We start from the raw sequence: 11,948 nt of genomic DNA on the forward strand, positions 1-11,948 counted from the left end.
TTTAAGTTACTTCCGCAGTGGTTGCACTTTTCCGAACCGGATGCTCTGTCCATCAATATATATACGGTCTATGGTCATCACAGAGCACACGGCTGTCTAAGGAACAGCGGAATATGTCTGCAGCAACCACGACAGTCATGCTCTTTTATACGAATATTCTTCTCCTGTCACCTCTGAAGCAAACACAATTTTAAGTTGGAGACAGTAAAAAGTGGAAGATGCGGTGAGGTGAGAGCTGGAGAGAGAAAGCGTGAAGATAGAGTGGCAGTGTGTTCAATCTGAATGGATGTCAGAGAACAAAATCATACAATGGGGGGAATGAGAGCACAGGCGAGAAAGTATAGGGGAGACAGGATAGGTGAAGAGAGCGGGGGAGGAGTAGCGAGAGGAGAAGAGACATTTTCACATGGAATGCGCAGACGGGGCAGAAGACAGGAGAGATGACAGATAGAGGTGTTGTGCTAAAATCGGTTTGTTGCTCTGAGGAGACAGTTGGATGTCAACTCCTTATATGAAAAGAACACTGGCTGCCTCACTGGAAAACATGAAGGAGAATTATATTCATATTACAAAGGAAAATAAATGTGTTTGAATGACGTTCTCACAAATGCAGGGTCACAATAGTTCAACATTTTTCTGTCCAAGTTCAAGCATGTCTTAGAAAATATGTGAGTTATTTGGGAAAGTATGTGCACTAAAACAAGTACAGTGAGACCGACATGGGGCACGGTGAAACCAAAAGCGGCCGCAGGTTTTTCAATTACTCTGGGTAGGTGAGAGTGACATAGTGATTATGGAGGCCAGCCTTCACCTGGAGAGCTGAAGTCAAGCACCATGTCAGCCAACAACCCACTGAAGTATCCTTAGATGCTGAATTGCCACAAGCTAAGGATCTGCTACACCAGATATGTAGCCTGCCTGCAGAGATGAGGGGGAATTAATAAAGCCTCAGATTACTATCATTACTTCATGTTGCGTTTTGCTATGTGACCTACCTCGAGGAGGAAACCAAACTGTCAAATATATATATATATATATATATATATATATATATATATATATATATATATATATATATATATATATATATATCCAAAGAGGCTACTAACACGTACTTAGCTTATTCGACCAAATCACTTTTGACTTTTCCAAGCAAGAAAGTGACACCGCAGAAAGGACCCAGTCCAAAAAGTTCACCTATTCCTGATTTTCCCCTTCCTGTGTTTTGATAAACAAAAAATAAAAAAAATAAAAAAGCTGAGACTAAAGCCCACTGACCCACGGTCCCACATCAATACCCTAGAAAGTCTGTTTATTCAACCACAGACTGCTGCAGTCGACAGACAGAAGAAATATTGTTCCGGCACTGGTGGTGCATACTTGAGTTGCTTTTGAGCAGTTTTATTTTGGTGCCAAATATGAAAAGAGTGAACTACAGGGTTTTCTCTAGTGACCTTCCTTATCGTACACTGGGTATTTGCACTGCCTCAATTTAATGGCAGAAATAACATGATGGCCTCTATCTTGCATTTACATGGTACACAACCTGGCTGGATATTTGCTGAATTTCTAAAGCTATGTGCACATTAAGGAGAACAGCACATATTGTAAAGCTGTCCCAGACGGATTTGACGGATCAGATTACGTGCTGTTGTTCGTGACACGTCTTTGGTCCCTCAAGTAAAGTTTCCAAATCCTCATTGTTCCAATTAGCACACTCAGGGTTCAATATCATACACTTTGTCAACAAAGTTTTCAATTAAGCACCATTAAGCCACACTGTCTAAGTGAACTGGAACAGATTATCACAAGTCAAGCAGTCATTAACCATCATTAACACATCAAGAGAATGAGCGAGAGACCGAGAAACAGAAACAGAGAGAGAGAGAGAGAGAGAGACACAACCCTGTCATTAATTGTGATTAATAAAGATTTAATGAATGTACTAAGTGTGTGGGCTGAGTTTTACTGTGATGGATTGGTAGAAGAGTGACACATAGAGAGGGAGAGAGATTAGATTGACACTTGACATTAAATCAATCTTTTGTCATCTGGAACAATGCCAGTGTTGTAAAAACACTCATACACACACGTGCACACATATCCACACACATATTTGTTGTTTTGCTTACCACCCTTGGGTAACATGCATTATTTTCCCCCACGTATTGGAAATTGAAGGCTTTAGAGCCTCGAGCTTAACTGAACTTAAACTGTGTGTGTGTGTGTGTGTGTGTGTGTGTGTGTGTGTGTGTGTGTGATGGAGGGAAAGAGAGATAGAGAGAGAGAGAGAGAAACGGCAAATCATTTAACTTGCTGCCCAGGTTTTTGCAGGAGATTTGATCGAGCCTTATTTCAGTAATACATGTAGCTCATGGAATTATGGGACTACAAAGAGCTCTCAATATAAGGTGCAGTCTTTTGAAAATAACTGCATCGCAGTTAGTGATGGGAAAGCACATGAATTGTTGCAATTGTCACAGCATTCAATGCAACTGTCTCTTATTTCATTCTGCTTTTATTATGGTCCTTTTTCCTTACCATGGGATCAAGATGGAAATCTGGATGTGGAGTTATAATATGACATAGAAATGGTCAAAACAATAAATGAATCAATAAGAAAGTAAATTAGGAAAGATAGGCCCTCAAGAGTAAAACAGCAAGTCAAACTTTTCTCAGAATAACATTTCTTTTTTTAGCAGAAGTTCCGATGAACCCTAACCCTAACCCAATGATGAATTCTTCTTCTAATGAAATAAACACAATATAAGCAAGCTAAAGCTGTTCCATTCCCCAAAGTGTTATTTAAACTGCGGGCTGGACAGGGAGAGCTGCTCCGTTATCTCAGGACAAATGTGACACATTACAAACTTGAAAAAGGGAGGCACAGCTCTGCTCAGTATATTTAACAGAAAAAAATGTATTTATGACACTTAAAATGATCCCTTAACTTTTATTAACTTACCGTTTAGTTATTAAAAACTTCGATGATAGTGAAAATGGTGATCAATACCTAATTTGCTAATTATGTCATCTGCTATCTGTGGGTGTGATGGTTTTGCACATGACATAACGCCAGTCTCGGCCTCTCTCCGCTGGCTACCTAAGATAGATTTTAAGATTTTACTGCTTGTTTTTAAGGCCTTAAATGGTCTGGCGCCACCTTATCTGGCTGATCTCTTATGCCATCATTCTCCAGTCAGAACGCTGAGGTCAACCAATCAGCTGCTCTTGGATGTTCCGAGATCAAAGCTAAAAAATAAGGGCGATAGAGCCTCCCCGTCCCCACCCTGTGGAACAACCTCCCCATGCATATTAAAGCTGCCCAGACCCTACAAATGTTTAAATGGCTGCTTTTTGCTTTAGCTTTTAACCCTCGTTAACCTGGATTCTGATGTTTTAAAGTGTTGTTGTTTGTCTCCCTGGGATTCACTTTGGTTGTAGTAATTTTTTACACTTGCTATTCATGTATTTAACATCGACCCTGTTCAGCACTTTGGTCAACTGTTGTTGTTTTTAAATGTGCTATAAAAATAAAATTGACATTGACATTGACACTGAGTCGGCAAATGTGCAAGTTTACCTTAAACAAAGCTAACCTGATTTCACTGGAGATCCAGGAAAAAAGAAATTCTGTATTGGCTAATTACAATAGAGAGAGGCTATTTGGTAAGAACATTACATTTACTCATGTATTGAAAGCTACTGACTAGTGAAGCCAGTTTTACATACAATAACACTATCAAAGTAGTCCTTCAAAAATGCCCAAGACAAGTGTGAACAAGAGCTAACAGTGTTGGAGCAGATGTTCTCCCCTGCTCTGCAGTCTCTGTTTACAAGCCTTCTGCTGCGACTAAAACATAAGATTTACATGAGCAAAGGCAGCTTTAAAAGCCATTTATATGTGTCCTTCAATGGCAATTTGGTTTATTTCTATCATATACACTTTAGAAGAAAAACTCCACCACACAATTCATTAAATTTCACTTCAGGGTTTGCAATAACCAAACTTTCACAAGTCAGTTCATCAACAGTTTTTTTAACTATTGCTGACAATATTATTGGCATGAGTGCTGCTGAGATAAAAGCTTGCCGCACTACAAACAAAACTGTTTTTACGAGTCATATGCAGTGTACTTTGTATTAACTGGGCTCCAAAGCCCTTAAATAGAACTTTAAAAACAACTTCTAGTGAAGGGCTACTTTTATACTAGTGACACATTGCTTGCTGTGGTCGGACTTGAAATAAATGCATGAAAGAGCTAAGGATGTACAGGGACTAAGTAAGAAAGGATGCATGCATTACTGGATATTAGACTGAAAATCAGCACCAAAGATATTGGCACGGCAAGAGAAAAAAATAAATAATACTTGAACACTGTTAGAAAATCAAAACAACTCTTCTTGTTTCTATTAATATTAAACTGTCTGCATGATAGAAAGCCAAAAGACTGCGTACATTCTCTCAAGATAATTCATGTGAGCCACTTCCTGACCTTGTGGGAGACAACATGGCCCTTTGTATTATGACTTCATTTCTACTTGTAGAAGTAGCTGCTGTAGAAGGCTGGGGTCAGCCATGTTTCTGTACTTACGCTGTGAGTGATGGACAAACTTACTCGACTTGCAAGTAAATAAACTTCTGAAATACTTTCAGTAACTACGTCCATTTCTTGATTAATAATTATCATAACCCACACATGCATACCCATTGCTATATATTGTATGTAAGCTTAGTTAAACATGTGGGGGGGAGGGGGGACACGTTAGCTGGGTTCAGGAGCAAAGGAACCCTTCTTACACTGTCATATTACTCACATAAGTTAAGTTGATGTAAAAAAAAGATTAAAATAAAAGATTTGTATAAATACATTCATATATAACTAAAATGAGTGATAAATAGGGCCATGTACTTCTCAGCACAATCTTCCAAAACTGAAAGTCATTCAAAAAAAAAAAATCATGTTCAAAAAGGAGTAGGAAGAAGTTGATAAACAATAAAACATACATAAAAAATCTCTTCTTCCCTTTCTCCTTCTTTCCATACCATCTATCTACATCACATGAAACCCATACTCAACTATGAAAAAAATGAACTTCATCAAGCTCTCTCTGATTCCAAAGTTTTTACAGCTTCGGAAGTAAATACTCATATCCTCTTCATGTAGAAGAACATGTGCTTCTAAAGTATGACAACAAACAAACCACTCAAGCCTTTACAAACTTCCAATCCCTCACAGCTGTTAAAAAATCTTCATCTCGTTTGGCGAGGCTGATGGGTGATATCTTTGCTGCGGTTACTTTATACAACCCAGAAGATTACAAGCCACAGACCAACAGGCTAATGTCATTTGTAGAGAATAAAGCCGGCCTCTGCTGCACGCTAACCACAACAATCTAACCCACGGTCTCTGAGGTGTCATGTGTCTGTGATTGTGGCAATGATTTGTTGCTGTTGTGTACATCATTTGGCTCCTCAAGTGTATCATAGAGCATGCACGCCATGTTCCCCACAGAAATACTGCGTACCGTTGCTTTGTTTCAAATATCCGCCCTTCAGCCAGTGATGAACAATTGTCTGTAGCCAGGTAATAAAACAGCAATATGGGTGTATCTTTGTTGATGTATGTTATGTAACAAATGGTAGGACTGTCATCAAATTCATATTTATTCCTCACCCTATGTGTGCCTCAATTGAAAAGAAAGATTTTTGTGAAAACCCTCTGAAAGAATGACCCTGATGTCATACTAATATGATATAATCATAGCGTGTGATTCATATTCTCTGAGCTTTTACTAGTGACATTTGTTGCACTCACCACACCGAAGCTGGTGTCAAGATTGAAATTCTGCAGTGCTGACCATAATAACACAAAAAGAGGCACATTATCTATCTTGCAATCAAAATGTAAAATGTAATCGTGTTCAATATGCACAATAAAATGTCTAGCCTGCAGCTTATCTTCTTAGACTGCAGCACACTCAAGATGTCCATCTGCTATGGATTAAATCTTCTATTTTAAATGTTCACACATCAATGCCTGCAGACACTCGCAGACATAAATAATATATGCCTAGGAGAGAGGGCTTATTCTTTTTTTTTCTCCCCATTCTCCCCCCCTTCAGCACTTCAAAACAACTTGTCAGTTGCTGTCAGTTCAAATTAGCGGACTAGCTCTTTATGCTATTGTTTTCTGACTCTGGTAAATCTGCAGGCTGTCTCTATCCATCACAGAACAGCAGCACCCCCCCACACACACACCACACACACATTATTTGTTTTACAGTGCTGACAAATGCACACACACACGCACACGCACGCACACATATAAACACGCACACGCACAGACATAAAGTGGTACGGCATTTGCACTCTGGCAATGGTGTTTTCCAAACCAACAAAGTGGTAGAAAACGATGAAGTTGTAGCAGCCTGTCTCTTTCTACCGACGTTGCCCTTCTCTCTTTCTCTCCAAAGTGTCAAAGCAAATACATTCCTTTTCATCTCTCTTAGTACCTCCAGGGACCTGCAGTTAGTAAACACTCCTCAAGTATGCAGAATGCACACACCCACTGATACACACACACACACACACACACACACACACACACACACACACACACACACAAACACACACAGACATGAATTAAGACCTGCTCAGAAGTTGCAGATTCCCTCTTCAATTACACCACATCAGTCTATCAGTGACTAGCAGCATCTTTATCAGTTACTGGTACATGTTCTTGTTTTTAATTTTAATTTATACTGTTTATCGACTGTTTATTCAGTGGGGAAATTACAATTTACACTCTGTGTTTTTCTCCAAATCACCACACATAGGCCTGAAATACACAAACACATGCTGGACCAGCGCCGAGTGAGTGTTTGTGTGTGTGTGTGTGTGTGTGTGTGGGGGGGGGGGGGGGGGGGGGGGGGGGGGGGGGGGGGGGGGGGGGGGGGGGGGGGGGGGGGGTATGGTGCCTTTTCTCAAGAGCACCTGGCAGTGCCCAGGAAGTGAACTGGCATTCCTCCAGCTACTTATTATTATGTAGTATTATCTATGTATTATCCCGAGTTTGTGTTCTCTTCAGTATTTCATTTTCATGTATTAACTGAAGATCATTATCATTAAAAACAAATCAACACAAACAAAACATAAAACTTTAAAGTCCCTCTGAGGAATGAGTTCTCCAACTTCAATTTGTGTTGGAATACATTATAGTAGTGAAGCACATAATCTAAAAATCCAGCAAATAAAATATATAAATTGACATATAAAAAAAAATGAATATAAAAACATCTCTGCCCCAGTAAAAGAAAGTATTTAGAATTACTAGTTCATCCAGGGCTCCACAGTAACTGTTTTATCTCCAAATGTACTGTATACTGTGCAAGTAGGTAGAATTTTAGGCGCACAATGTAAATGTATCAAATTATGTACTTTTCTTTAGTAAAAAGGGACACAAGGAGACATTTACAAGCTAAGTGATTTCATGAATTTGAACACAAAGGTTTGTAATAATTTCTGCTTTATAATATTTATTTAATAATTATGTAATTATGTATACTTTAAACGGCTTTAAATGGTGTATATTTCAAGGTCAATTTAATGTCATTGACCATCACAGGAATGCACAATTAAATTAAGTTGTGCTCTCTTTATTCTACACCAGAAAAGCAGATCAGTAACTGTTGTGTATGTTTTGAATGTACATAAGACTAAGTCTGAGCATTATTAAGATCTGATGAGTCAAGGTGGTTCTAAAATGTGCGGGTTTTGGGAGCGTGAGAGAGAAGGAGAAAGAGAAAGATGGAGCTCATGTGGATGAGAGAATGTCTTTATTGTGTTTATAATTTAATTAAAAGTTCAAAGTTACATTTTGGCAAGGCTTGTCAAAGCCCGGACCAAGCTGCATCTGTCAATCCGGACCCGGTCCATACCTCGTGTTATGAATACAAAACCTTATGAAGTGTAATGTTTTCCATTCTGAAATACATTTTTAATTGATTAATCAATTGCCAGTGATGTTGAATATATATACTAGTGGTGTAATGGATCGCCCCCATGACAATTACAAAGTTTTAACCATTTACTTTCGCTTTTACATCTAGAGAGAATCGGTGGAGACAGAACAGGACTAAGTTGCCTCTGCACCTTGGCCAAATCACACTAGCCGAAAGCGGTCGCAGTGTGGTTACGTTTTCTCTGAGACACGCACGTACGTGCTCCAGAAACACAAAGACAACAAATTTAAACAAAAATATAACAAAGCCTTGGTTTATGAGCAATGACTTCCACAATCTGATATCAAAATAAATTCCTGTGTTTACAATTCTGTAGCCATGCCAACTGGACTACCACTGAGGGCATGTATAGGAGTGGGTACATCAACAGTTTAAGCTTCTGTGAAATGCATATGTTTAGCTGTTTTGGAGTTTAAAACAAACATGGAGAGGGCTTGGTGTACAATGGAGTCATGTAATACAAGACTGCATAGGGTAGGGGGCAGGATTAGCTGCTGTTGGCTACTGCTTATTTGTTTCCTCCCACTAGTCTTGTAGTTTTTGGCCAGCTTGTGGCGCGGCCATTCAGCACTGTATGTAACTGCTTTAGAAATTTTTCCTTTTAGTGGATGACGTCCACACAGCAATCTACTGATGAGAACAAAATCTGACCCATGTCATTTCTGTAGATACTCCAGCCTGTTTCATTGGGTCGACTTAATAACACTCAGTCTTACACTAGTTCCACAACATTTCCCCTCAGTATTTTGGAAATGTGCCATCACGCACTTCTGGGCTTGTTGCCGCAAATGGGACGTGCAATTGACTTCTCGAAAATGTAACAACCCCAAATGTACTTCTATCAAAGTAAAAGAAATCCTCTCTTCGACAGGTCTGTATAAGCAAGACTGTTGGAGTGTTAGGGGTTAACAATGACTGTGATGATCAGGAAAAGGTTTTGCAGAAACCAGTGTAAACGGAGCTAAAATTGAATCGCTTGTATTGAAGTTGATTATGTTCTACTCAAATGCAGCAATGGGTGGTCTCTTTGCGAGGAAAAATACCATCTGACCCAGTAAAGTGTTGTTTCCCTTTGAACATTCGAAAGTGCACCAGTCAAAACAAATCCAGTTGTAATCATCCAGGCTCCAGACTTGTCATGACCAGGCCACCAAATATAATCAAGCTGAGTGAAACATTTCTCTCTGCGGTGTCAGGGCACGCACGGCTAATGCAATTCCTGTTAAACCTCCTCTTTGTATTTAATTAATCTGCATAATACAGAATGTCGGGATGAATAACATTCAAAAAAATCACAGCAAAGTAAAACAGAACAATTATACCTGTGTGATTATTTTCCTCTCCTGGATATTTCTGTGTCTGTTTTTGTTTCAACTATGGGGCACAGTGTGAGTAAACTGTTGGAAACTGTCTTCTCGAGAGTGTGACATTGCCCCTGTGTCAATTAATTGCTTGTTTATTTTAATAACAGCCATGATAGGCAATATTCTGAAGCGCAACGCTCCACCGGATATGGAGCTATAAACAGACAGGCCTAGTCACTCACACACTCTGTAACGCTCACACATTTTGGCCCATACACATTCACTGTCTTTCCATCTTTTACCACCCATAGACATATAATAAAACACTGACAGACTATTTTACATAATATAAATTATGACAGCTTAATGAAGGCAACATTTCAGTTTTTCCCTCCTCCTGAAATGATCTCATGCTTGATCATGAATAAAGTCAACACGATCCTCTGTTGGGATGCAAGCAATCCTTGTGTGGCCTTCACTGACACACTTCACCTCATTTGACTGAACCTGCAATCTGGTGAAGTGGTTTATTCGCAGCATTGTATTACAGATTATAGCAAGCAAACAAATAAGGACACTCAGCATTGTAGGAGCACAGCAAACACAGCTGCTCAGCAGCTGAGAGGAGATGAGTGGATGACGTGTGTGTAGTGTTTGCAGACGTTACCATCCTCCTAATAGCCACGAGGGACCAAATAAATAGTGAATCAATGAATACATCAATAAATTCTGTTACAGCTGGGATTGGTTGAAATATATCTGTCTACTTGTTTGTGAGAAACAACTTCAATGTGAGCCAATGGTGGGCCTGCTTAGGGTTAAGCAAGCTGACTGCACACAAGTTGGGAAAGTGCCATCCGCCTCTTACCTCTAGAAGATAAATGTACAATTTCATCTGTTTTTTACTTAGGGTCTGACCTACAGAGCAGATTGTTGGAAGAGCAGGAAGAGGGGCAAACCTCACAGGAGAGGACAATTTTATTTGGCTGAAATGAAGTTGGAGCAGTAAAAACGTACATGAGCTGATTAGAAGAATATTAATGCATTCATTTTTTACAACTCTTCTCAAATTGAAGGAAGATCTTTCAATCTATAACTGAAGACAATTTGGCCATTGTCATTGCATGACAGTTGAACAATATCGGGGGAAAAAATTGTAGTTTGATTAATGCGCATGTGAAACATGTCCTTTGAATAACAAAAGGCAGTCAAGGATGCCGCTGCGTGTTGTTTACTGTTACGACTCTTACCTCTGGGAGAAGATGTCCCTGTAGGGGCTGCCGTGCTGCATGGCGATACCATATCCACGGTCTGGAGCCATGCTGCTGACGGTGTACAACGAACAGTCCTCGTCATTATTAGCAACATACTCCAGCACGGCTGCATCCCACACAAAGCCAAACCGACCGTACTTCACCTAAAAGAAATAAAAAAGACATGTATACACAGTTATCAATATTCAGAAAGGTGCATCTTTACCTTTGGTTATACATTTCTTTAAGACATTGTGCCAAATACTTTTTTGCGGCAACTTTTGATATGCATCTGTTCCGTTTCATGTCATTCCTTTATTATTGGTTAAAGGCAGGATCTTCCTTAACCAAATGTATGTGCTTCAGTGTTTTCCCTGCTCCTTGTCTCTGTGTGAAGAGTGCTGCTGTGTGTTACACACACATGCAAGCTTTGCATGCAATGCGGCACCTTCCTGACAGAGGTGTGTGTGTGTTTATTTGTGCTTTAGAACTTAACCGCCGGAAAACATTTTATCCCTCTGAATCACGACTCTTCCTTCACCCACAGCTCACTCGACCACCGCTGCTTTCTATCTCTCTCTCTCTGGCTCGTTGAGCTGGGGCCAATTTTGAATGCTGTGTTGAACACCAATGAACAAAGGTAAGATATTTACCTTTAAATGTATACTTAGAGAGCCTGTTGCTGTACTATCAGCTGTCTCTATGTTTGGCCCATACTACACACACAGTACTTGTAACTCTTTGATTCAGTGTCTTGGTGAAGCAACATCACATACGTCTGTAAGAAGTGAAAGGCAGTTATGGTTGAGAATATGTTTTTAATCTGCTGTTTAGCTTATCCTTGATCCACTAAGGCATGTTCTATATAACTACTACTCATATGTCTTTGTGGATGAGCTAAATCATGGTTTAATACATTAAGCATATGTACATTTAAGTAGAAGTGATGTACGAGGACTAACTCACCCTTACACACACACATTTCATGAACACAGTCTATGAGCATTTTGAGTCTAAAAATGCACCACAATTACACTTTTTGTTTACTGTACAATGGCAAACTTTACAGCAAAGCCACTTTACGGTTCTTTTTTATGTGAATGTCCTTGTTTGGTATGTGTGGGCCACCTGTAGGTGCATGTAAAGTATGTGCTTGCAGCTTGTGCTTAAAAAGAAATAGAGGGTCAAAGTGACTTAAGGTGAGAATCACAGTTCTTTTAGTTTGTTTTATAGAAATTAAGGCGGCTGTTGTTAACATGTCTTCTCGTCGACATTCAATACATCTGTGGAAAAAGTAGAGAACAAACAACCTGGCTGTTATACAAATACCGCCCCACCGACACACACACACACACTCACCCCCAAC

The 11,948-nt window shown here is 39.6% G+C and overlaps 1 protein-coding gene across 3 annotated transcripts in view; it reads right to left on the reverse strand.

The window, feature by feature from the left end:
• The window catches only part of grid2 (glutamate receptor, ionotropic, delta 2), a 468,031-nt gene that overhangs the window by 21,098 nt on the left and 434,985 nt on the right, over positions 1-11,948 (reverse strand). For all 3 annotated transcript variants that reach the window (XR_004656592.1, XM_034871281.1, XM_034871282.1), the window contains exon 14: positions 10,580-10,746. Coding sequence is in view for 2 of the 3 variants with exons in the window: in XM_034871281.1 (XP_034727172.1) it covers positions 10,580-10,746 (167 nt within the window). In the remaining variant the exon portion in view is untranslated. The remainder of the gene's footprint in view (positions 1-10,579; positions 10,747-11,948) is intronic.

Source organism: Etheostoma cragini, chromosome 5 (assembly GCF_013103735.1).
Source record: "Etheostoma cragini isolate CJK2018 chromosome 5, CSU_Ecrag_1.0, whole genome shotgun sequence".
Classification (NCBI taxonomy): domain Eukaryota; kingdom Metazoa; phylum Chordata; class Actinopteri; order Perciformes; family Percidae; genus Etheostoma; species Etheostoma cragini.